The sequence below is a fragment of the Somniosus microcephalus genome, chromosome 7, assembly GCF_052327205.1.
Source record: "Somniosus microcephalus isolate GS21.2 chromosome 7, FLI_Smic_1.0, whole genome shotgun sequence".
NCBI classification, from domain to species: domain Eukaryota; kingdom Metazoa; phylum Chordata; class Chondrichthyes; order Squaliformes; family Somniosidae; genus Somniosus; species Somniosus microcephalus.
This window is the reverse complement of record NC_140993.1, coordinates 35640052-35666306: the sequence shown is the minus strand read 5'-3', so window position 1 is coordinate 35666306 and position 26255 is coordinate 35640052. Positions and strand designations below refer to the sequence as shown.

Genomic DNA, 26255 nt, shown 5'->3' with positions numbered 1-26255 from the left:
TCCCTGATGGCCCAATTGAGAGAAACTCACCTTATGGAACTCATATGGTAGAAATCAGACCTTTTTGCGCCTGTTTTCCACGCACAAAACTGGCACAACATGGCCCAATTTCAGGGAGCCCTGAGACGCCTGAAAAACATCAGACCTGAAATTGGGTTGGGCCATTTTTCACGTGTCCTTGGTGGCTGCCTAAGATAGAAGTCGGGTCCCTTAAATCTGTAAATGAGGGGCATAACGTTTGCTTTAGGTCCCCCTCACAGAAATTGGACAGCGAAGGTTGGGACAGGCATTGGGCCCGCCCTGCTCAAGATTCTTTAGCGGCTCCTGCGGCCTAAGCAGCGGCTGCCAACGAAAGGTATGCTTTAAAAAAAAAAAACTTCCAGTGCTCCACCGAATCCATAGTCACTGTGATCGCCCCCTCCATTGCTGCCTCCAAACCCCTCCCGGGACCTCTTCCACCTAGAAGGACAAGGGCAGCAGGCGCATGGGAACACCACCGCCTCCAAGTTTCCCCACCAAGTTACACAACACCCTGACTTAGAAGTATATCGCCGATCCTTCATCGTCGCTGGGTCAAAATCCTGGAACTCCCTCCCTAACAGCACTGTGGGAGTACCTTCACCACACGGACTGCAGCGGTTCAAGAAGGAGGCTCACCACCATCTTCTCGAGGGCAACTAGGGATGGGCAATAAATGCTGGCCTTGCCAGCGACGCCCACATCCCACAAACAAATTTAAAAAAAACTTACCCAATTTTGGGCCGGACCTGGTCCTCTCGGTTGGGGTGCATGCTGCTAGTGCAGCTCAAAAATGGGCAAAAATTGGGTGGGACCTGGATATGCTGGGTCACGACGCAAGCCGTAAGTTTCCACTGGGGTGGAACTTCCATCTGCCTTAAATGTGGCCCACGATGGGGGGGGGAATTATGCTACCTCAAACTTTTTTGCGAGCCTTCCCCAGAGTATTCTTCACACTGTTTAAATTCTTGGATACTGTGTCCAGATTTATTGGTCCAAAGCAATCGATAGGAGGACAATAGTCAACTGTTCTTTCGTAGCACACGTTGCATGCAAGAAAGGGGGCAAAACTGGGTCGTGCCCCCAGGCCCGAAATTTGCTGGTAGCGCCCCAAGAGGGAAGTGGGGTGCTACTGGAAGCACCCAGCCTCCCTCATGGGGCGCTGCGAGTGAATATCACGGCGCTACGTGCAGCAGCGCCACATTGCGCCGCAGTACTGAAGGCCTTCCTCCCCTTATTAAAGGGGAGGGGCCTAGCGCAGTGCAACCCGGGGCCCAGCTGGGCCACCAGGGAATGGAGTGCTGGCGAAAGAGCCCGGCACTCAAGAGAAGTGCTGGGCTGACGGAGCGAGGTCGGCACCCCGCGGGGGGGCTGCAGAGGAGGCCGGGGACAGCAACGGGGGCAGGTGCTAGCAGGCGGCCAACAACAAAAATGGCCGCCCGGCACCGGCCCTTTAATTTGCGTCACCCCGGCCGCAGGTAGACCGCCTTAACCCTGTCGGACATAGCGTCCGGCGGTAAGTCGGGGGCGCGATCGAAGATCCCCGCCGGGACGCAAGCGGGGTGCAGCCATCATCGCCGGTGCACAGCGCCGCGGGGCGCTAACGGTTACCACTGGTGCTAACCGCCCGCTGAATTTCATGGGAGGCGTTAGCGGTGCCGCGCCCAGGCGCTAGTTGCTTTGTGCCCCGTTAGTGCCCTCTTAGGGTGCTAATGGGAGGCGCAAATCAACCGAATTTCCCCCCCCAAAGAGAGATAAAAAAAAGTGCGAGTTTAGATATGCAGCAGATGTAATAACTGGACTTACTGTATGCCATTTGCCGTCATTAATAGGAGTAGGCAGGATGGCCATAGCTGTTCCTTTTCCAAGATTAAACAGGAAATGCAATCGTCCCTTCCAGAGCTGAAGGGCTGCGTAGTCAATCTGGTTTTGATGAGCCATGTAGTACACCAGGCCGCTGGAGGCGTAGGTTCGAATATTCAGCTGGACTGCAAACCTGAGAGAAACGGGAAGCACGATCATCAATTCTTAAAATAACCATAATCTTTCAATTATACACTGCATTGGTTCAGTGCTCGTCAATGACATTTAGTTTACAACACAGATAATGTTGATTCTCATAAAACGAGATTCAGATGTGCGTTGTCTCTGTAAAATAAGTTTAAGCTGCTTTTCATTTGGAGTATTTTTTTTTTCAAAACCGCGACTGTGGTAAGCTTTTCAATACAAGTCATCTGAAGCATGAGATTTTCACCATGGTATTTTACAGACTAAATTAAACACATCTTTGCTGGAGGGGAGACAAAACAGCGTCTCCTCTCATTTCTTCCTCACTTACACTTCCCATCTGAAGATGCAGCCATTAGTGTCAGCTTTGGATGAGTGGCAGCCCTCTTGCCTACTGAGCCAGAAGGTTCAAGCCCCACTCCAGAGAGTTGAGCACATAATCTAGGCTGACACTTCAGTGAGGTACTGAGTGAGTACTACAATGTTAACGCTGTGGTGCTGCCTGTGTTCTCAAGTGACGTAAAAGATTCCATTTCATTATTCAAAGAACCGCAGATTTCTCCCATAGTCCCTCAACCAACACCACTTTTTTTGTTGAAAAGCAACGTTACGTGGGGTCTATATAGAGTGGATAGAAAGCACCAAGTCCCCTTAGCAGAGAGGTCAATAACCAGGGGGCAGAGATTTAAAGTAATTGGTAGAAAGATTATTGGGGAGTTGAGAAGACTTTGTTTCACACAGAGTCTGGTCTAGAACTCACTGCCTGAAAGGGTGGTAGAGGCAGAACCCCTCATCACATTTAAAAAGTGCTTGGATGTACAGTTGAAGTGCCGTGGCCTACAAGGCTATGGACCAAGAGCTGGAACTTAGGAACATAGGAACAGGTGTAGACCATTGAGCCCCTCGAACCTGTTCTGCCATTCAATGAGATCATGGCTGATCTGCGACCCAACTCCATGGAAAGTGGGATTAGGCTGGATAGCACTTTTTTGGCTGGCACAGACACAATGGGCCAAATACTCTCCTTCTGAGCCGTAAGCTTCTATGACCCTATGGTCTTTTATCTTACTGCTGTTTGTGGAACCTTGCTGGGTGCGGACTGACAGTGTCGACATTTCAAAAGTACTTCATTGGCTGTCTAGCACTTTGGGATATTCTTAAGATGAGAAAGGTGCGCTATGAATGCAAGTTCTTTCTTTCTTCATTATCTCTCTTTGATTGTTACTGCTGTAATCAGTGCACCTCAACTGCCCTGTCTTATGCCACATAACCTACACCACCAATCACCACAGATCATTTATCTCATCGCTGTTTGTGAGATTTTGCCGTATGAAATCATAACTCATATCTTCCCATGTCCACAAAACTGTGGAACCCCTTAACGTTCCTAATCTTACCTTTCTCCTACCATATCCCGGCTTTTAAGACAAGCTTGACATAATCTAAACTCTACTTCTTGATTTATCTCATGCCTCTTTTCAACCCTGGCACTGTGTTTCCTCCAGATTTCAGAAACATATAAGATTCTGAAGTGGATTGACAGGGTGGATGCTGAGAGGTTGTTTCCCCCTGGCTGGAGAGTCTAGAACTAGGGGTCACAGTCTCAGGATAAGGGGTCGGCCATTTAAGACTGAGATGAGGAGACATTTCTTCACTCGGAGGGTTGTGAATCTTTGGAATTCTCTGCCCCAGAGGGCTGTGGATGCTGAGTCGTTGAGTATATTCAAGGCTGAGATCGATAGATTTTTGGACTCCAGGGGAATCGAGGGATATGGAGATTGGGCGGGAAAGTGGAGTTGAGGTCGATGATCAACCATGATCTTATTGAATGGCGGAGCAGGCTCAAGGGGCTGTATGGCCAACTCCTGCTCCTAATTCTTATGTTCTTAGTTGTCGGCAAGAGCTGCATGAACGCAGGCACAGGCACGATGGGCCGAATGGCCTCCTTATGTGCTTATCATTCTATGAGTGGCCTGGAAAGCACAAGTTTCCCTGCAGAGAAGTGATTACCTCCTCCCACTGACAATCAAGCCAAGATCAAGAACTGTGTAGGAACCTGTGGGCCCACTGTTGCTCCATGGCACTGAGTATCGGGACACCAACTCACAATAACTCAGAGCAAGCTATGAACATAAATACTATCGAGTACCCGCAGCGCACTGCTAAAAGATGTGGGGGCATGGTAAGTTCCCCTCCAAGTCACACACCATCCTGACTTGGAAGTATATCGCCGATCCTTCATCGTCGCTGGGTCAAAATCCTGGAACTCCCTACCGAACAGCACTGCGTGAGTACCTTCACCACACGGACTGCAGCGGTTCAAGAAGGCGGCTCACCACCACCTTCTCAAGGGCAATTAGGGATGGGCAATAAATGCTGGCCTTGCCAGTGACGCCCACATCCCAAAAAACAAATTTACAAAAAATCTTCGGAGTACGTGTTAGCGCTGGGGAACTGCACTCGCCGACAGCATATACTGGAAAATATAGATGTGCTCACTGCGCTTTTCCAATATGTGCCTGCGGTAGTTGAGGTACCCTGGTGGCAGAGTGTACTTGCAAAATGCCCTCCCATGACTTTAGAACAGTAGATTTCTATACATCTCGCTAATCTAGTAAACTAGTCAACAGATCTGAAAAGTGGCAATTACAGCCTGGTTTGCACCCAATTACAAGAATGGTCCAAGAATACTGCTTGATCAGAGACTTGGGGCTGGACTTTATGAATGGAGACGTGTTGGAGGCAGGACTGCTGCTTGCCCGGTTTCAGTCCCGCCTCCATCAGCTTCTGGCCAACCAGCAGGATTTTCCCCTGATTGACCGGCGGGCTCAGCAGGCCAATTAGGGGGAAGTCAGTGACAGAGCACCTCAAAGTATGACATGTCATCTGTCAAGAATTTTTGAAAGAAGAAATGTCATCGTTTGACAGCTCTGTGAAGCTATCAAACACTGACATTCTGTGTAGTTTGATGAGTCCTTGTGTTCAGGACTCATCAAACCTTTCTACTTTGCAGAAATCAGCTGGCTGTTGGGTCGGAGGATCCAACAGCCAGCCTGTGATCTCTACAATGGCGATGTCGGGGACTACGGCTCCACAGCGGCTGAAGGCTGTAGGTAAAAACAAAGGTAAGTGAACATTTTCTAACACTTTACACTCACCTCACATACTTACCACTCCACACTTGCACCCATCACTCACCTCTACATCACACTTTCAGACCCCTCCGACCCCTGCAGACCTCCTACTCGCCTCCTACACCCCAGGTCCCCCCAGGTCGGGAAGCCCGCACTTCAGGACGAAAAATGGGAATAATCCTATTTTCTGCCTGTTAACAGGCTTTAATCCCTTCCCGCCTTCAAGGAGACGGGACCTGGGGTGGGACGGCTTCCCGCTTCCTGGCAAGAGGGCACGGAGGTGGGTTGGGGCGGGTTTGTCACCCGCCCCCAAATTCTGCCACTTTCCTGGCAGTCCCACCTCCATACCCGCCTCCTCGGGACTGGTAAAATCCAGCACTTGGGGTTGGATCTATTTCATGCTAATGTGATTAAAATTTCCTCTTTTGGTCTTTGCTAGAAGAGCCCCGAATGAAACATTTGGGATGGTCCTAATTTAATTCTGAGTAGGCAAGAGTTCACAGTGCAAACTGGTATTAAATTTTCAATCTCACTCACGGCGAGAGTAATGAATGATGTGGCAGATGGGAAAAAAATATCTATGCAGAACGGGGCTGTTCTTTAGAGATTTGTCTAGTGTCGGTGCACAGTGAAGGATGCTTCACACCTTTTCTTCAGCAGCACATCCCAAACCCGCGACCTCTACCACCTAGGACAGCAGGTACATGGGAACACCACCACCTCCAAGTTCCCCTCCAAGTCACACACCATCCTGACTTGGAAATATATCGCCGTTACTTCATTGTCGCTGGGTTAAAATCCTGGAACTCCCTCCCTAACAGCACTGTGGGAGTACCTTCACCACCAGGACCTCAGCGGTTCAATAGGAGGCTCACCACCACCTTCTCAAGGGCAATTAGAGATGGACGATATATGCCGGCCTTGTCAGCGATGCCCAAATCCCAAGAACGAATAAAAAAAATACCCTGCAAGTGACCTGTACTATACTTGACCTGGAACCACTTGATCGAAGCACTGGGTGGCAAAAATAAATGAGTGCTAATTTGACACAAAAATTACCATCAAATTTGCTGATGTGTAACAATCATAGAATGGTTACAGCACAGGAGGACGACATTCGGCCCGTCGAGCCCGTGCCGGCTCTCTGCAAGAGCACTTCAGCTAGTCCCACTCCCCCGCCCTTTCCCCGTAGCCCTGCAAATTTTTTTCCGTCAGGTACTTATCCAACTCCCTTTTGAAAGCCACGATTGAATCTGCCTCCACCACCCTTTCAGGCAGTGCATTCCAGATCCTAACCACTCGCTGCGTAAAAATGTTTTTTCTCATGTCGCCTTTGGTTCTTTTGCCAATCAACTTGAATCTATGTTTTCTGGTTCTCGACCCTTCCGACAATGAGAACAGTTTCTCTCTCTCTACTCTGTCTAGACCCATCATGATTTTGAACACCTCTATCAGACCTCCTCTTAACCTTCTCTGCTCTAAGGAGAACAACCCCAGCTTCTCCAGTCTATCCACATAACTGAAGTCCCTCATCCCTGGAACCATTCTTGTAAATCTTTTCTGCACCCTCTCTAAGGCCTTCACAACCTTCCTAAAGTGCGATGCCCACAATTGGACACAATATGCCTGTTGAAGCCGAACCAGTGTTTTATAAAGGTTCATCATAACTTCCTTGCTTTTGTACTCTATGCCTCTATTTATGAAGCCCAGGATCCCGTATGCTTTTTTAACCACTTTCTCAACCTGCACTGCCACCTTCAACGATTTGTGCACATATACCCCCAGGTCTCTCTGTTCATGCACCCACTTTAGGATTGTACCCTTTAGTTTATATTGCCTCTCCTCGTTCTTCCTACCAAAATGCATCACTTCGCACTTTTCTGTGTTAAATTTCATCTGCCACGTGTCCGCCCGTTTCACCAGCCTGTCTATGTCTTCTTGAAGTCCTCCTCACTGTTCACTATACTTCCAAGTTTTGTGTCATCTGCAAATTTTGAAATTGTGCCCGGTACACCCAAGCTCAAGTCATTAATATATATCAAGAAAAGCAGTGGTCGTAGTACCAACCCCTGGGGAACACCACTGTATACCTTGCTCCAGTCCAAAAAACAACCGTTCACCACTACTCTCTGTTTCCTGTCACTTAGCCAATGTCGTATCCATGCAGCCACTGTCCCTTTTATTCCACGGGCTTCAACTTTGCTGGCAAGCCTATTATGTGGCAATTTGTCGAACGCCTTTTGGAAATCCATGTACACGACATCAACCGCATTGCCCTCATCAACCCTTTCTGTTACCTCATCAAAAAGCTCAATCAAGTTAGTTAAACACAATTTGCCTTTAACAAATCCGTGCTGGCTTTCCTTAATTAATCCCACTTGTCCAAGTGACTGTTAATTTTGTCCCGGATTATCGTTTCTAAAAGCTTCCCCACTACCGAGGTTAAACTGACTGGGCCTGTAGTTGCTGGGTTTATCCTTACACCCTTTTTTGAACAAGAGTGTAACATGTGCAATTCTCCAGTCCTTTGGCACCACCCCTGTATCTAAGGAGGTTTGGAAGATTATGGCCAGTACCTCTGCAATTTCCACCTTTACTTCCCTCAGCATCCTAGGATGCATCCCATCCGGTCCTGGTGACTTATCTACCTTAAATACAGCCAGCCTTTCTAGTACCTCCTCTTTATCAATTTTTATCCCATCCAGTATCTCAACTACTTCCCCTTTCACTATGACTTTAGCAGCATCTTCTTCCATGGTAAAGACAGATGCAAAATACTCATTTAGTACCTCAGCCGTGCCCTCTGCCTCCATGCATAGGTCTCCATTTTAGTCCCTAATTGGCCCCACCCCGCCTCTTACTACCTGTTTACCTATTTATATGCCTATAGATGACTTTTGGATTCCCTTTTATGTTAGCTGCCAATCTATTCTCACACTCTCTTCGCCCCTCTTATTTCCTTTTTCACTTCCCCTCTGAACTTTCTATATTCAGCCTGATTCTCACTTGTATTCTCAACTGGACATCTGCCTTACGCCCCCTTTTTCTGCTTCATCTTACTCTCTATCTCTTTCGTCATTGAGGGAGCTCTGACTTTGATTGCCCTACCTTTCCCCCTTGTGGGACTGTACCTTGACTATACCCGAATCATCGCCTCTTTAAAGGCAGCCCATTGTTTGATTACAGTTTTTCCTGCCAATCTTTGATTCCAATTTACCTGGGCCAGATCCATTCTCAACCCACTGAAATTGGCCTTCCTCCAATTAAGTATTTTTACTCTAGATTGCTCCCTATCCTATTCCATAGCAAATCTAAACCTTATGATATAATGATCACTGTTCCCTAAATGTTTCCCTACTGGGGGCGAGATCGCAGGGGGTTGGTGGGGAGATCGCGGGGGGTCGGGGGGAGATCGTGGGGGGGATCGCGGGGGGTCGGGGGAGATAGCGGGGGGGGGTCGGGGGAGATCGCGGGGGGGTCGGGGGAGATCGCGGGGGGGTCGGGGGAGATCGCGGGGGGGTCGGGGGAGATCGCGGGGGGGTCGGGGGAGATCGCGGGGGGGGTCGGGGGAGATCGCGGGGGGGGTCGGGGGAGATCGCGGGGGGGTCGGGGGAGATCGCGGGGGGGTCGGGGGAGATCGCGGGGGGGGTCGGGGGAGATCGCGGGGGGGGTCGGGGGAGATCGCGGGGGGGTCGGGGGAGATCGCGGGGGGGGTCGGGGGAGATCGCGGGGGGTCGGGGGAGATCGCGGGGGGTCGGGGGAAATCGCGGGGGGGGTCGGGGGAGATCGCGGGGGGGGTCGGGGGAGATCGCGGGGGGGTCGGGGGAGATCGCGGGGGGGTCGGGGGAGATCGCGGGGGGGTCGGGGGAGATCGCGGGGGGGTCGGGGGAGATCGCGGGGGGTCGGGGGAGATCGCGGGGGGTCGAGGGGAGATCTCGGGGGGTCGGGGGAGATCGCGGGGGGTCGGGGGAGATCGCGGGGGGTCGAGGGGAGATCTCGGGGGGTCGGGGGAGATCGCGGGGGGTCGGGGGAGATCGCGGGGGGTCGGGGGAGATCGCGGGGGGGTCGGGGGCGATCACGGAGGGGGTCGGGGGAGATCGCGGGGGGTCGGGGGGAGATCGCGGGGGTCGGGGGGAAGATGGTGGGGGGGTCGGGGGGAGATCGCGGGGGGGTCGGGGGGAGATCGCGGGGGGGTCGGGGGAGATCACGGGGGGGTTCGGGGGAGATTGCGGGGGGTCGGGGGGAAGATCGTGGGGGGGTCGGGGGGAGATCGCGGGGGGGTCGGGGGAGATCGCGGGGGGGTCGGGGGGAAGATCGTGGGGGGGTCGGGGGCGGGGTCAGTTGGTGATCGTCTCGCTGCAAGCAATAAACTTGCTGGGCCGAGGGGAAACACGCCTGCTCCTCCTGGCCCACAAGCAGTGCTGTAAAGGCATTTAGCTCACGGTGCCGGCCCTTCTCGTCTCCTTTTACCTCTTGGGTTTCCCCAAGACCCGGGAAATCCGGCCGAAAATGGGTTAAAAATAAAAAGCCTGTAAAAATGGAGACATGCATGCAGCCTCTTGAAAAGCTGTTACCGACCGACCTGCCCAGAGAGCGGAATGAGTGCCTGCCCACCCATTTATGCCTTCGTTAAGTGGACAGGTTCGAGGTGGGTTGGAAATTTTTAATATTTTAGCTTCTCACCCGACCCAAACCCACCTGTTTTGTGGGGGGGGGGGCGGGGGGTTTAAAATTAGGGGCCAAATGACCTACTCTTGCTCCTACGTCTTATGTTATGTTCTTATTATGTTCTTATGTTTATCCACTGGTTTTGAGGATTTTCGGAGGTCCATCTTCTATTGATAACTTTAATCTAAACTTAAGACTCAAAGATGAACAAATTCTCCAATCTTGGGGGGCTGCACAGCACGACATTGCTCTGGAGGGTGGAAATTAGCACAGCAAAACTAATCGATAGCAAAGGTGCCATTTGCGAATTGTTCAGAGGAGCAGGGACAAGGGCACCCTCTACTGGTTAAAGGGTAGAGGAACAGCTTTCCTTTGCCGATTGGGATGAGGAGCTCCATTGCTGATTCAGGATTACAAAGAAGCTCAAGTGTGCTTTTGCACAGAGTTTTAAACTTAAAATCAGTCTCTAATAAAGATCATTTTTGGCCTGCAGAACCATTGAACTAATACACTTACTTCCTTTTGACTGTGGTCTCATCAAGGGACAGAATCATGTGACTGCCTTGTGCGAGTCCGAATTGGTAAGAATTGGAAACAATGGCTGGCAGGTCCTCCACTGCACACTGTGTCTGTTGATCAAAAATAACACTGCAATTAAACATTGAATATACAGGTTGACGTAAGAAAACTACGAGGCACTTGGCCTGAGTATTGAACAAGGCTTTAATCAACTGTTTTTCAACATGGAGATCGAGTTGTGTCCTTCACTAGTTCCTGTTAAAGAATGTCCTGAGCAAGCTGGGCCCATGCCCGAGTATTTATACTCTCCCTGGACAGCGCCACCAGCAGGCCGCCCAGTATTATTTCTTAAGTCATTTCCACATGAATGACAAGATTCATGTCACAGGTCGAACAGAACTGTTTTTGAGAATGCAATTATCTGTGTTCTCCGCCATCTCCGTTAGTCTCCCTTACAAGCAACACCATTCAGAACCGTGGACTGGCAATTTGTGTCCTAGCCTTTGCCAATATTGTTCTCAACCAGCTGCCCTGGGAACAATTCTCCTCCTGACTGTCTGCCCTCTTCCTCTTCCCCCACCCCCCAGGGAAGATTTCCCCATCCCAGAACACACCGGATCCCTTCATAAACTGGAGAAATTATTTCCAGTGGTGGAAGGGTTGATAACCAGTGGACACAGATTGGCCAAAAAAAGAGGCAACATGAGGAAACTTTCTTTTTTTTTACACAGCGTGTTGTCGTGTACTGGAATGCACTGCGGTGGAAGCAGATTCAATAGTAACATTCAAAATACAATTGAATAAATACGCGAAGGGAAATTTTTTTACAGGGCTATGGGAACAGAGCAGGGGAGTGGGATTAATTGGATAGCTCTACCAAAGAGCTGGCACAGGCACGATGACCCGAATGGCCTCCTTCTGTGCTATACCATTCTGGGATGCTATCAACATCACTCCACTCCAAGCTGAATAAATAAAAATATTTTAAAATTGCAATAGATCGCAATTTGAAACAGAAATGGTACCAGACTAATGCATGATTAATGAGAAAAACCATAGGTTGCCATTTTACGAGACATCACTGAGGCCAGTACGTGTAAAGTGCTGTCTATTCTCAGCTGGCAGACCCGCTGTACCAGACTACACTTTGCTGTGGATTGGCCTTTCCTCAGCCAGAGAAAAGCTCTTGAAAGAGCTTCTGTTCCGGTTGGTTAATTATTAATGTTACGACAACACAGGCAGGCTTGTCTGCTTTGGCCTCACACGAAAAAGACTCAGCACTGAGTTTGAAAAGTTCCCAGGCTGTGGGATCTTTGTAAATCAGAACGTAAGAAACAGGAGCAGGAGTAGGCCATACGGCCCATTCGAGCCTGCTCCGCCATTCAATATGGCTGATCTTCTACCTCAACTCCACTTTCCCGCCCATTCCCCGGTATCTCTTGATTCCTTTGTTTTCCACCAGGCTGGAGTGACCCAATACCGGGTGCAAAGCCTAAATGCCGTGAAACTACCTGCCAGAGGTCGTCTCCAGACCCTTCCTCTAGTTTGCTTAGGAGTCTGGCCACGGAACTGATGCCGAAGTTATACTGCCGCTTTCATGGCGATACGCACGCAAAATTATTTCAGGTTAACACAAAAGTGGAAGCAAAGCGGCAGCCTTAGTACGAAATAATCTCCTTGAGGAATTATTCAAATCGAAAATCTTCCACACGAAAACAAGACTTGAGAATTTTCTATTTTGACTGAACGCATGGAGCCGATGTTGCAGAATCCTTACAGTTTTGGTGCTGGAAGATGAGCCGCGGGCTGGGGTCATGGGGGTGGCTTTTTTCTCAGGTGGTTGGATGGGTGCAACAGTAGGCTGAGCTACTAGCTCCGAGTCTCTCTCATCTGGTTTAGGTGTTGGTCTCTCAGAAAGCAGGCAGCTGTCCAGATCAATATTCCGGTACTTCAGAGCGCCACTGAAATCTAACAACCTGTGATTAAAACAAGGATTTTCTTTTAAATTACACAGAATGTAACGGCAATTACCATAAAACACAAATCACAATCTCCACAATCCGATGGCCTGTAAATATAGGGGAGTGACTTATACAGCTAAAAGTAATAAAAAAGTCAAATATTTTGTAGTTGCCAATTGTTTTTAAAGTAAGGATCCAATTTATATGTAAATGTGACTTAAGACTGGATTTACTAGCTGCTAATGTTTTAAGTGGGTTGCTGTGGTGTTAAAATAATGTTGATAGGACAATCCAAGCTTCATCGACTATATTCTGGTGCGTTTTCATAACCAGATTGTAATGTAGAGTGCCCATCACAATAGCTCTACTGTAATGAACAATCTAGCAGATACTACTGCTGTGTTGTAATACATGGGCAGCACGGTGGCATAGTGGTTAGCACTGTTGCCTCACAGCGCCAGGGACCCGGGTTTGAATCCGGCCTCGGGTGACTGTCTGTGTGGAGTTTGCACATTCTCCCCGTGTTTGCGTGGGTTTCCTCCGGGTGCTCCGGTTTCCTCCCACAGTCCAAAGATGTGCGGGTTAGGTTGATTGGCTGTGATAAATTGACCCTTAGTGTGTTAGGGGGATTAAATACATGGGGTTACGGGGATAGGGTGGGATATGTGTCGGTGCAGGCTCGATGGGCCGAAATGGCCTCTATCTGCACTGTGGGGATTCTGTGATTCTGTGATTCTGTGAGTGGCACTCAGAATATGGCTTGGGAGCCATTTGTGGTTCACTTCCCCTTGATTCATGGTCCTTGCTGCTCTGCACGTCTCTGAGGTTTTATTCACACCCTGCTCAGATGTGGGATCTTGCCAGAGCTCGAATTCAGCATGAGCAACACAGGAACAGGAGTAGGCCCTCGAGCCTGCTCAGCCATTCAATGAGATCATAGCTGATCTGCGACCCAACTCCATATACCCACCTTTGGCCCATATCCCTTAATGGGCCAGTAATTCCGGTCCCAACGCGTGAGTATGGACGGGGTACTCACGCGTGGGCCCGTTGGAAGTGCCGGATTTCAGCATGCACAGCGCATGCGCGGAAAACCGGCATTTCCTCAAAGGGGTTCAGAGGTCCAACGCGTGCGCGCAGGACTCTGCGCGCACGCGTTGAACGTCCTTCTTTTTGACAGGTTTGCCCGTGTGTAAGGGCCTGAACTTTTTAGAAATGTAAAAAGGAGGCGTAAGGACTTGATTCTTGAAGGTAAGTGGTCTATTATTTAAAATTATAACATTTTTTCCACAGCTTTATTGTTTTTAAGGACTTTACAGTAAGGTAAGTTTATTTTTAGACCGGATTTCTTTAAAAAAAAATTCTCAAAAATTTGATTAATTGTTTAAAATAGTTTTTAAAAGTTATTTATAGTTTATTTAATTATTGGGATGTTTTTTAAAATGTTATTTAAAGTTAAACTAGTCTTTTGGGCGCCCGTACTTTGCATGAGTTTGACAGTTCTTACTATCAAACTCATGAATGAAGTTTCCCCTCCCCTGATTGGCTGCACAGTGCTCACCTGATCCCAGCCGGCACATTGAACTAACTACGCCGCTGGATCAGGTAAGCACATCGCGTCAAGATCTGAACCGGGCCAGTGACAGGAATTCCAAGCAGACCCAGGCTTCAGATGTCGGCGCGCCGGGTGAGTGCACATCGGGGGCTTGCACGCGCGGCAAGCCCCCGATCCTAATTTCTGGCCCAATATCTTTGGTTAACAAAAAGCTATCAATCTCCGATTTAAAATTAACAATTGATCTAGCATCAATTGCTGGTTGCGGAGGAGAGTTCCAAACTTCTACCACCTTTTGTGTGTAGAAGTGTTTCCTAATTTCACTCCTGAAAAGCCTGGCTCTAATTTTTACACTATGCTCCCTGAATCCCCAACCAGCGTTGGTTCTGCTCTATGGGGCTGACAATTTTATTAGAATTACATCTATGCCATCTGTATATATTTTAACAGAACTATATCTGTGTTATTAGAACGATGTATCTATACTATTGTTTTAATGGAATTATATCTGCACTATTACTTTAATTGCATTATTATCTGTCTTATAATACCTTTCTGTGGGACAGTCTGTTCGAGATCAGGGGATCACTGCATAGGAAATCACAAACCTATTTCCCATCTTCTTTGATGCAGTGTCGATCCAAGTTGTGGGGGTGGGGGGGGGGGGCAGGGGGCGGAGGTGGCAGTTAAAATGGAGTGAAGGATTTACTTGCTCCTTTCACTCCCCGACAGGTGGGACATCCAGTCCAAATCGGCGAGGTCCTCTTTAAATATGCAGATCGGGCTCCCATGACATCATCGGGGCCCGATCTGGTATTTTAACCTGAGGCCTGAGTGGGGAAGCAATGGTGGCTTCCCTGCCAGGCAAGGCCTGCTGGGAAACAGCAGCCAAGGCCAAAAGAGGGCCAGCAAAAAAAAAATATAATAATAATTAAGATGTGACAGAGCTGCTCCCGTTTCTTTCCATTTTTAGTTTTGGTTGTTTTACTAGAGTAGAGACAGAAATTTCTTTCTTTTAAGTTAAAGACCACAACATACGAGGTAGAAACAGGTAGCTTCATGCCCCGGATATCAACCCTTTGGAGCCCAAAGTAACTTTTTGAGCGCCGCATCAAACGCTGCAAGGGGAGAACATTTCCATTTTTTTTGAAGAGCGTTTACTATAAAGAGAGACTCATTCCATGCAGTTTACACTTGCTCTTAACTTCAGGTACCACGAGAAACACAGTGCTGGCCAGATTGAACCATAGAAAACTTACTCAGTATTCAGGACCAGGTTCTTGATGCAGCCCTTGAACGATCTTGTTATCTTAAGGACAATAGCGCCCTCTCCAGTTGGAACCCCGCCAGCGTAGAGTCTGGTAATGTTCAACGGGCCGCTGTCAGCTGAGGACCCAAGTCTCATTTCAAGGACCCTTCCTTCGTCAATCTGTAATGTCATGATCCTGAAAGAAGGAAGCAAGAGGAGTTCAACATCCAGAGAGGAGAGGTCAAAAGTGGGGAAGCTGCTCAGGAGCCCCCCATATTGTACAGCCAATTATTTCTGATATTTATAGGCAGAACAATGGCCTGGATTGCGCGGAGTGTCCGTTTTTTCAGGCTAAGAGCGGAAGGGTCCAATATGGCGTGCACGCGCTCAGTCCGCACCGGGAGAGCGCCACTTGCCAAAGTGATGAGGGCACCCTGGGGTTGTCCTGTGCAACTGGAGCCTGTTTTAGGCCCCTTTGGGAAACTGGGATCACGACTGGCCCCCAGCTTGCACCACGCCAAACTAGTGGGCTTTAAAGGGACCGCACGGAGGCTGCTATTACATCAGTGTGTACCAAATGCTACTTACCTGGATGTGGAGCCAGGAGGAGTGGGGGGGAGGGGAGGTGATCCTGGCTCCACGTTGAAACTTGCAGGTCGCTGCTGGCCACTGTTCAGCCCCTCCCGATCTCATCCTCCCCCGCCCCTCTACTGTCTCAATGTGTAAATGCCCCAGGTGGTGCTGACCAGAAGGCCCCATGGTTTAAACCCCGTGGGGGGGAAAAATTCAGTATCGCCCCGTTTGGGGCGCCATTATCGGCCGTGCGTAAAGTTTAGCGCCTGGCGCTAATTATCACCTCCGACGGCAAACTTGGCTTTTATCGCCCCTGGAGGTGATTGGAGCGCTAAATCAGGCGCTTCACACCTGTCTTAAGGCGCAAAGTCCGAGGAGTGAGGCGCTACCTCAGAGCGCGGGCGAAGCAAGGAAGGGCAAATCAAAATGAAGCTGCAAAGTGCTGCTCAGTACCCAAAACTCCTTCACACAGCGTTGAATCTCTCCAGAAGTCTCTCTCTCTCTCAGAATGCGTGGTGCAAAAATGTCACCAACAAAAAAAAGGCAGGAAGCGGTCGCCTTTAAATAGCGCTCCCCCAGTCCCTTTCTGACTGCAAAACGCTCCCCTCAACCTGTCGTTGCTAGCGGCAGGCGGTAAGGCAGGGGGCGCCACTCAATATCCAGTCCGGGGCACAACCGGGGCATTGCGCACTCGACTGACATCACAATCTGTCGGCGCAAGAGATCGTGGTGGCAGTGTTTAGCGCCGCCGCAAAATGTCTAGTTAATTCCGCAAGCGGCACAAACATCGCTGCGCCCGGGCGCGAGATGCTTTGGGCCCCATTAGTGCCCTCTTAAGGCGCTAACGGGAGGCGTAAACAACTGAATTTTTCCCCCTGTGAGTTCAGTACTCTGCAAGTTAGTTGCTTCTAGGTGAAGCTATTAATTGAGTTCATAAAACATTTAAAAAGCTCATTCACATTAAGCTGCGTATTTACGTTTGCTCTGTCATTAATTTTTTTATTCGTTCACAGGATGTGGACATCGCTGGCGTTTATTGCCCATCCCTCATTTCCCTTGAGAAGCCTTCCTGAACCACTGCAGTCCTATGTGGTGAAGGTACTCCCACAGTCGCAGCGGTTGTGTACAACTGAGTGGCTTGTTAGGCCATTTCAGAGAGCAATTAAGAGTCAACCACATATGGGCCAGACCAGGTAAGGACAGATTTCCTACCCTAAAGGACATTAGTGAACCAGTTGGGTTTTTATGACAATCCCTTGGATTTCATGGTCACCATTACTGATACTAGCTTTTTAATTCCAGATTTAACTGAACTTAAATTCCCCCAGCTGCCGTAGTGGGATTTGAACTCACATTGCCTAGATTATTAGTTCAAGCCTCTGGATTACCAGTAACATAACCACTACGCTACCGTACCCCTTTCTCACTCTGACGAGATGTGACATAAGCACACCTGATTAAAGTAGTGCGACTGATTTTTATTAATGATGATTGGAGCCTTCCTGCTCCAACAAAGAAATTAAATTCAGTAATCAAAGCTCGTTCTTTTAAATTTTCTTCATTTCACTCGCAACGACTTCATTGTAAGCACTCGGATTCTGATCAGCTAACACACACCTCTTATTTCTGGCAAGTATGATAGAATGTTCCTGCTCATCGCTGAAAGTTCCAGATGGGGCCTTGGCAACGACTCTCCTGGTGTTGACTCCATCACCTGTGTTTACGTGAGCTTCCACATGTCCATCAATGATCATAATGGCAAAGAATGGCTGCAGATGAAGTCAGAAAATCCTCAGTAGTACACAAGACACACATTATAGTAGCAGCCACCCCACCACTGGCTGAAAGGCATGTGGTTTGCAGAACTACCACGAGCAAACCACTGCATGATTGTTTAAAGCTGCTAAGAGGTAGTCAGCATTTATGAACTCCTCAGTGTATATGTGAATGCTTCACTCCAGGACTACACTCCTGCTTGTGGGGAAGTAAACAACACAAATTCATTAGTTCTGAGAACAGCCTTTTTAATTATTACATCGCAATGGGAGGTGCAACAATTGGAGGAGCACAGAGATCTCGGAGGGTTGTAGGGCTTGGGGAGGTTAGAGAGATAGGGAGGAGCGAGGCCATGGAGGGGATTGAACACAAGGTTGAGAATTTTTAAATTGTGGCGTTGCCAGTAAATGTAGGTCAGCAAGCACAGTGGGATGGGTGAACAGGACTTGGTGCAAGTTTAAGTTGTCACGTCTTCTGTGAGATCATGAGCTCCTGTCCCAGGATTGCTATCTAGTGTAGGTTTTTTTTATTATTCATTCACTGGATGTGGGCGTCACTGGCAAGGCCAGCGTTTATTGTCCATCCCTAATTGTCCGGCTTGCTAAGAGTCAGAAGGATCTGGAGTCAGATATAGGCCAGACCAGGTAAGGACGGCAGATTTCTTTCCCTACATTAGTGAACCAGATGGGTTTTTACTACAATCTGGTAGTTACATGGTCACTATTACTGATACTAGCCTTTTCATTCCAGATTCATTTATTTATTAACTGGTGGGATTTGAACTCATGGGGGGCGATTTTGCCAGCCCTGGGGAGGCGGGTATGGAGGCGGGACTGCTGGGAAAATGGCAGAATCTGGGGGCGGGAATCCTGCCCCCAACCCGCCTCCATGCCATCTTCCCAGGAGGCGGGTACCCGACCTGCGCTGGGAGCCGCCTCCTTGAGGCGGGAAGGGGATTAGTGCCAATTAACTGCCTGTTAATGGTAGTTAACAGTCAGTTTTTTGGATAAACCCTATTTTGCCACCTAAAGCATAGGCTTCCCGACGGCTCCGAACCTCGCGAGGCGAGTCGTCGGTCTGCGGGGGTCGGAGGGGCTGAGATATCTGGTGTGCAGGTAAGTGATGGGTGCATGTGTGCCAAGGTGAGTGTGCGAGGTGAGTGTTGAGTGTTTTAAAGCTTTACTTACCTTTACTTCTTCCTCCAGGCTTCCTCCCTTCAGGTCTTGGGAGTTCCTCAGCTCACCGGCACAGAAAGCAGAATGGCCGCTGAACTGTCAAAAGCTGCAGCCTTCTGCTTTCTGGTCAGGAAAGCTTTATAATTGAGTCTTGAGTAAAGACACAACTTAGAAGACAGATTGTCAGTGTTTGACAGCTTCACAGAGCTGTCAAACGATGACATTTCATCTGTCAAAAGCTCTTGACAGATGAAACGTCACTCGCTGACGTCACCAGTAACCGGCTTTCCCTTAATTGGCCTGCTAAGCCCACTGGGCAGGCTTAACAAGGTCAATCAAGGGAAAATAGCGTGGGTTGGCCACAAGTCGATGGAGGCGGGACTAAAACCCGACAAGTGGGAGTCCCGCCTCCAAAAGCTCCCCATTGAGAAAATCCAGCCCATAGTCTCCAGATCATTAGTCCAGTCCTCTGGATTACTAGTCCAGTAACATAACCACTATGCTACCGTTCCTTAAGAACTGTAGTAGTAATTCCTGGTCTTTACTGTGATTCTGTGTCTCCAGGAAGTGACATAAAGCATGCTATGGAGGCGGAGCTATCCCAGCATTCAGTGCATTAGTGGAAGTCCTCTAAGTGTCGCTTCCCTAGCGTAACCCGGTTCCTCAGCAAGTGAAGATTAAACTCAGTCACCTGGGCTGTGCAGAGAGAATGAGAAACACACAAAAAAATGGGAAACAGAAAAACAGAAAAATAAAAGGAAGAGAGAAAAAGAGAAAAATAAGGAAAAACGTATGAGAAGAATATATGGCTAGAAATTACCACTGATTATATTAGCGGACAATTTATTTTAAATGTGTTAACACCTCCATTAAAAGAGTACAAAGGATTGTCATACGATTGAATTAACGGGGAGAAATTGGGTGAATAGCGCCACCTGTTAGCGCCTAAAGAGGCAGGCAGTGGCTGTAGCGCCACTGGCTGCGCCTCCCGCGATATTCAGGAGGGGCGCTAATGGTGGCGTTAGTCTGTTGCGCTGCGCCGCCACTGATGACGTCATCGGTGTGCGCAGCGCCCCATTCGCGCCCCGTTCGCGATATTTGGTAGCGAACGCCGCAGTTGCGCCGTTCGCTACCCACGCCCGGTTCACGGGGCCTTACTGTGCCGGCAGTGGCGCAAGTTAAGGTGGAGGTGCGGGGCGGCCGCTTTTTCAGCGGCCGCCTGCCAGCACTTCCGTCCCTGGCCTCCCCCCCGCGGCATTGCCGGCTGTTTCCCGAGAGCCCGGCACTTCTCCTTGGTGCCGGGATCATTTGCCGGCACTCGCGAGCGGGGATCGCGCTGTTGCAGGCACCTCCCCCTTAACAGTGGGAGGAAGGCCTGCAGTACCGCAGCGTGCCGTGCCGCAGCGCTGCGATAATCAGTTTCAGCGCCCCAAGAGGGACGCGGAGCGCCTCGAGCCTCGCCCCGTGTCCCTCGAGGGGCACTGAAACTGAATTTCTGGCGATCGGTATTACTCCGATCGCTGCGCTAAATCCTGCGCTCGGGCGACTTTTGGGCCACTTTGGCGCCCCAACCCAATTTCTAGGCCATAGTGTTTGTCCTCTAATATCAGAAATAGTGAGTAGTGACTGCCACTTTTAACCATTTTTATGTTTCTGATGTGAGGTAACGCCTCCGCTGAACAACCCAAGAAAACCTCACACCCTATAATTTGTAGAATATTGACAATCCTGCCTTTAGTAGGGTAGAGGCATAGATACTAATATACACCATTGCCAGAGTCTCCAGACATCACCAGAGCGTTTTTTGCATTTGTGGAGATGATGAAATTCAAGCGTTGGAAATGCAGAAACCCTGCCAGGATATACTGGTCTATCCCTCCAACTATATGCAGCATTTGCCCATTTCAAGTGTTAAGCTTTTCAATCATGGAAAACATATAATTAGACCACAATGAGATCCACATCGAGACAGAAATTGGCTCTACAACTCGTGGAATGTGGAATAGTCGCTGCAACACCCGATTCTGGATTGCATCTTTTGCACAAAGCTTCTGCCTGCGACTGGTATGACTTGCTCTCAGTTTCAACAGTTTGAAAAGTGTTTAGTTCCGTAATTAGAAATTTAAACTTTTAAATTTTTAAGGAAAGACAGAAATAGATTTTTCTTCACAGATCAGAATAAAACATTTGAGAGAGGGCTGCCCATATAACAACATTGAATGCATTTCAAAGCGATTGATTGTATGCAAAGTGCTTTCAGATGTTCCTCAGAGACTTGATAAGGCACTTTATAAACTTAAGCTGTTCTTTCATTTTAAGGCCTTTTGCTTTGTGGTAAAGTGATCAAGGATGTGGTAAAACTCTCAGTCTATATGTACCTTCTTGTTCATTATTACATAATTAATGCGCTTCCGGAATGTTCTTATGCTCTATTCTCCTCATCATAGAATCATACAGCACAGAAGGAGGCCATTTGGCCCATCGTGCCTGTGCTGGCTCTTTGAAAGAGCTCTCCAATTAGTCCCACACCCCCCTTGCTCTTTTCTCATAGCCCTGCAAGTTTCTCCCCCATCAAGTATCCAATCTCTTTTTGAAAGTTACTATTTGAATCTGCTTCCGCCACCCTTTCAGGCAGTGAATTCCAGATAATAACATCTCGCTGCGTAAAAAAACATTCTCCACATTTCCCCGCTGGATTTGTTGCCAAACGCGAGAGTGGGTCCACAACACCTGACTCACCACTTTTGTCTGCCGGCGATTACGGCTTCCCGTTGATTTGCCAAAGCCGGCTAAGATGATCCCAGTGCCATTCTTAGTGGCAAACGTCGCCATCAACTTTGCTTCCACTGGTAGGACTTTAGGCCGCAGCTGAATGTACCCGTCATTTAAAATGGTCACACTTCGGATAGGCTGTTGAAAAAAAATTAAGGAACACATCAATTTTATTTAAGGCATTTCCATTTATAACTTAGCTCTGGCCTATTCAGCCCATGGAATAAAAATCAATTAAACTCCGTGGATGAGATTTCTGACAGATGGGTGAAAAAAATCTAATCAGAACTGAGAGTTTCCAGCTAAATCACTCATCACATATTATTGGTGAGCAGAAAAATGGTCAGGCCAAATGTGGTGTGAGAAGCATACACAACGGCAGACAGATCTACTTTTCATCAGCCAGGAGACAAGAGCAGGAGCGGAGAACTTTCAGGTTATTTTGCAGGTATAGCCACACAGTATGCAATTGTCCAGTTACTTCACTTTTTTGGGAAGCCCCACTTGTCAACTCTTTGTAGCAGGACCAAAACGTGCGTTGTATAAACCCACAAGATGGGACTTCCCCCGTGGAGCAGCATTCTTCATGATGAGGCCCAGCAGCTCCTAACTGCATTAAGAAGCAATTTAAACTCTTGTATTAGTGTAAAGGAGAGTGGGGCAGAGGCTCACTCTGCAAAATTCCTGTATAATACAAGTGTCTCAGCCACGCAAAAAGCAGTTTGCAAAAGTGCTTAATGCAGGAGCCAGGGAATGGAGGAAAAAAAAAACCCATTGGCCATTCTCTCCAACAGCAACAAGCCTAGGAACAGATTCCAGACAAGGTGAATGATCCGTCGAGAACTCGGCAGACCTGAAGAGATGTGATGAAGAAGGTTGCCTGAAGAAAGCAACTGAGGCAAGTCTAATATCTCAAAATTCATTATTTGCTTGCAGGCCAAGATGGCCCATGATAGAAGGAAGCAGACAAGAACTGAAGGAGGTCTGAAGCAGGACAGGGTCTTGACGCCTTTTGAAGAGATCTGCCTGAATATAAAAAGCACAAATGCAACAAGGGAGTGGGGCCAGTTCCATCGTATTTCTGCCGTAGCTTGTTCTCTTACTAACACACAGGTATACACTCAAAGTCAGTAACATTACACACCACATACTGCCCTGTTTGAAGAAGCTTAAGTAATGCTGCATGCTGGCATATGTTCTTCTTTTGTTTTCTTCGGACTGAAAGACAGAATCAAGACATGGCCAGTGTCCCTGAGCAAGCCAGCATCTTGTGCCATTCTTGCCATCTTTGCAAAGCACCAGCACCGTTAACGCATCATGAGGCCGAGGAGACCGTACTTGTTCAGTCACAGTGCAAAGATGAGGAAGTGTTAGTGAAGAGCAGGGACCTGCTGCTCAAAAGGCTCGCACAGCAGTGCCTAGGGATTCAAACCTCACAGGCTCTGCTTAAATAGGAGACTGATGTCTGAGGAGCATCATCTGCATGAACCATTTGCGTCTGTGCAAAATACCCTGCTAGGTCTACTGCGGAGCATGGAGTAGCCAGAACTGTGCAAGGAGCGTGTGGTGGCAGAGCACTCAGTGGCCAGCTCCTAAGCACACAAGAAGCGAATGCTCAGACTGCTGCTATAGATGCTACAGGTTCAAAACTTAAAGATGTCCTCTTGCCTGGCCTCAAAATGCTAGGTAACTGGATTGGGAGAACCTTCAGTCAGAGCTTCACAGACCTTATAGCTGCCCACAGTTCTGCTCCCACACAAATTAGTGGACATTCTGAGGGAATGTCCAGTAGGAGGTGCATGACTGGACGAGGCATAGGTTGCTGTCTCTCAAGGCAATGCCACATCTCGTCCATTGTGCATTAGTGTCCTTGCCAATGTGTATCTATCAATCAACATCACTAAAACAGATTATCTGGTCATTAGCACATTGCTGTTTATGGGACCTTGCTGTTTATGGGACCTTGCTGTGCGTAAATTGGCTGCCGCATTTCCTACATTACAACAGGTGCTACACTTTAAAAGTACTTCATTGGCTGTAAAGCACTTTGGGACACCGTGAGGTCGTAAAAGGCGCTATATAAATGCAAGACAATTCCTGTGCAAGTGATAGGCAACAAATCAAGCAGGGCCAGTCAGTCATTCACAGTAGCAATAGATGTTGCTAACTCAAATGCAGGGCCATCACAAGGCACAAGGAGGTCCAGGGTAACCAGAATCTGAACGTAACCAGAATCTGAACAGGTTTTTTAGTGAAAGCTTCCCTCAAGGGAGCCACAAGGAGGCTGGCACACACAATTCACCAGCACTGTTTCTCATCAATGTTGTGGCCTTGATTCCATATTGGCATGCGCCTCCTCCATTGTGAGGACTCTTTGTGGAGCAAAGGTATGGAATATGGAGCAGATGACGATGACCCTTGAGACATTGTTTGGGGGACGTACTGTAACGCGTCTCCTGATTTGCCCGTACATCTGATGTCTTTCTTCAAGTGCTCAGGTGATCGTGGTGACTGTCTGGGCCTCGTCTTGGCACTCAGGCTCTGTACGTAGCTGCCACAGGAGTGTCACTGGCCAAAGCTGGAGGGTAGCCTTGGGCATCAAGGACCCAATTGCTCTTTGCCTTCAAATAAGGCTGACAAAAGGCGACTTGTGCAAAATAAAAACTTTGGCCAGAATTTTCCTTACCTTGGCGGGTCCCAACCCCGCTGCTGGCTCCATCCCGCTGTGCAAAATGAACTTACTTTAATGGGGCCTATTAAACCCACCCAGCACATTACCCAGCCCAATGAGATGGAGCGGGTCTGGTGACGTCAATCATGATGTGTTAAGCTGGGATCCTTAAAGGGACCATGGCCACATTAAATTTTAAGTTTAATCTAACATAGTGGGTGTTAAATCTTTACTGTACAATAATAAGTTATATATGAGTGACCAAGAAATATTTAAATAAAATTAAGTAATATGACTCCATCTACAAATACAATCACGTACATAATGAATAAAGTACCTTAATTGGGAAGCTATTGGTGCTTTAGTCACAAATTTATAGAATTTTGTATCAGTAACTGGTACAAATAAAAGATTGTGTATAGCTAATACATAAAATTAAGCAGATTTTAAATGTAATTGTAAAGGGGTGGATTTACAATCTTATGCAAGTTCCAGCGGAAGAGCTGCGGAATCCCTGACGAAGTGTAACTGGTGCTTACAATGTGTTTCTGGGATTTCTGCAGCTCTTCCGTTGAAGTGAACAATGGACAAGTGAGAGAACCGCCGCAGAAATTCACCCTAAAGTCTCAGAATGAAAAATAAATTAGTCATATTCAGGAACTGAAAGCAAATTGAACCAGTGGAATGAGTGATGAAAATGAAATTGTTACAGTTGACGACCTGATTTAATGTGTAACTGGACAATCACAGTATACAGTGAGAAAAACCTGACCAACACAAACATTTATTTAAATTGTATATGTCATTTTTTATAGTGCAGATCAATTCACTGTAATTACTGTTGAGTTGGAAGGCAACAGCCGAGAATGGCCAGTGAAAAATTAACATTTGCCAGTAGCTTTTCAAGTAGAACAGAATTTCCATCAATCTGTTAGCTGAAGTAATCAACATGTTTTTTTTGTTTGTGTCTTTTCTTCTCTCCCACAGGGCAGCTGTCTTTCATTCTGCCAGCGCAATTTACACTTCATCTAGAGCCATCCTTTGTTTCTTAACCTGTCCCATTACCATCTCCGTTTGCCTTGAATATCTGTTAATGTCTCTTAACCGCTCCTGCCTTCTATCCTATCACAGACCTTCCCTTTTGTTCTTTCATCCCCTCCCCCCTTTCCCAGCCCCTACACTTGCTTAAAAATCTGTTCCATTTCCTGCTATTTTCCAGTTCTGACGCAAGGTCATCGACCTGAAACGTTAACTCTGTTTCTCTCTTCACAGATGCTGCCTGACCTGCTGAGTATCTCCAGCATTTTCTGTTTTTATTTCAGATTTCCAGCATCTGCAGTGTTTTCTTTTTGTTTTTATTTTGGTTTGTTTTCCATGCTGTCAAGTAATCAGCTGGAGCAATGGCCACGGAACTCATGGCTTAGGTTGACAGACGTGGTTCCTGAGCTGCGTGAATCCCGTGGCCATGCAGGGAAATTTAAAAAGTAGGGGGAAGGAAGGCTCTTAAGTGCCTGTAAAGTACCTCAGAATGATTTCATTTGGGTCCCCCGTCACTGCAGGTTGGGCTGGCTCCACACCGACAGATGTGTCAAATATTTTGTATCAGTCTTTACAGTAGAGGACACTAAAAATATCCCAACACTGGACAAACAGGGGGCAATGGGGGGGGGGGGGAGGAGCTAAACACGATTAAAATCACTAAGGAGATGGTACTCGGTAAAATAATGGGACTTAAGGCAGATAAATCCCCCGGACCTGATGGCCTACATCCTAGGGTCTTGAGAGAAGTGGCGGTAGGGATTGTGGATGCATTGGTGATTATTTTCCAAAACTCCCTGGACTCAGGAAAGGTCCCGGCAGATTGGAAAACTGCTAATGTAACACCCTTATTTAAGAAGGGAAGTAGACAAAAGGCTGGAAACTATAGACCAGTTAGCCTAACATCTGTGGTTGGCAAAATGTTGGAGTCCATTATTAAGGAAACAGTAACAGAGCATTTGGATAAACATAATTTAATAGGACAGAGTCAGCATGGTTTTATGAAGGGGAAGTCATGTTTGACAAATTTGCTCGAATTCTTTGAGGACGTAACATACAGGGTGGATAAAGGGGAACCAGTGGATGTAGTGTATTTGGACTTCCAAAAGGCATTTGACAAGGTTCCACACAAAAGATTA

At 48.0% G+C, this 26255-nt stretch overlaps 1 protein-coding gene across 1 annotated transcript in view; it reads right to left on the bottom strand.

The window, feature by feature from the left end:
* The window catches only part of lama1 (laminin, alpha 1), a 406389-nt gene that overhangs the window by 19665 nt on the left and 360469 nt on the right, over nucleotides 1-26255 (bottom strand). Inside the window, exons 53-58 of the mRNA XM_085992396.1 lie at nucleotides 21375-21545; nucleotides 17302-17453; nucleotides 15122-15307; nucleotides 12124-12322; nucleotides 10344-10456; nucleotides 1825-2014 (exon numbers count right to left, since the gene is read on the bottom strand). Of these exons, the coding sequence (XP_085848522.1) occupies nucleotides 1825-2014; nucleotides 10344-10456; nucleotides 12124-12322; nucleotides 15122-15307; nucleotides 17302-17453; nucleotides 21375-21545 (1011 nt within the window). The remainder of the gene's footprint in view (nucleotides 1-1824; nucleotides 2015-10343; nucleotides 10457-12123; nucleotides 12323-15121; nucleotides 15308-17301; nucleotides 17454-21374; nucleotides 21546-26255) is intronic.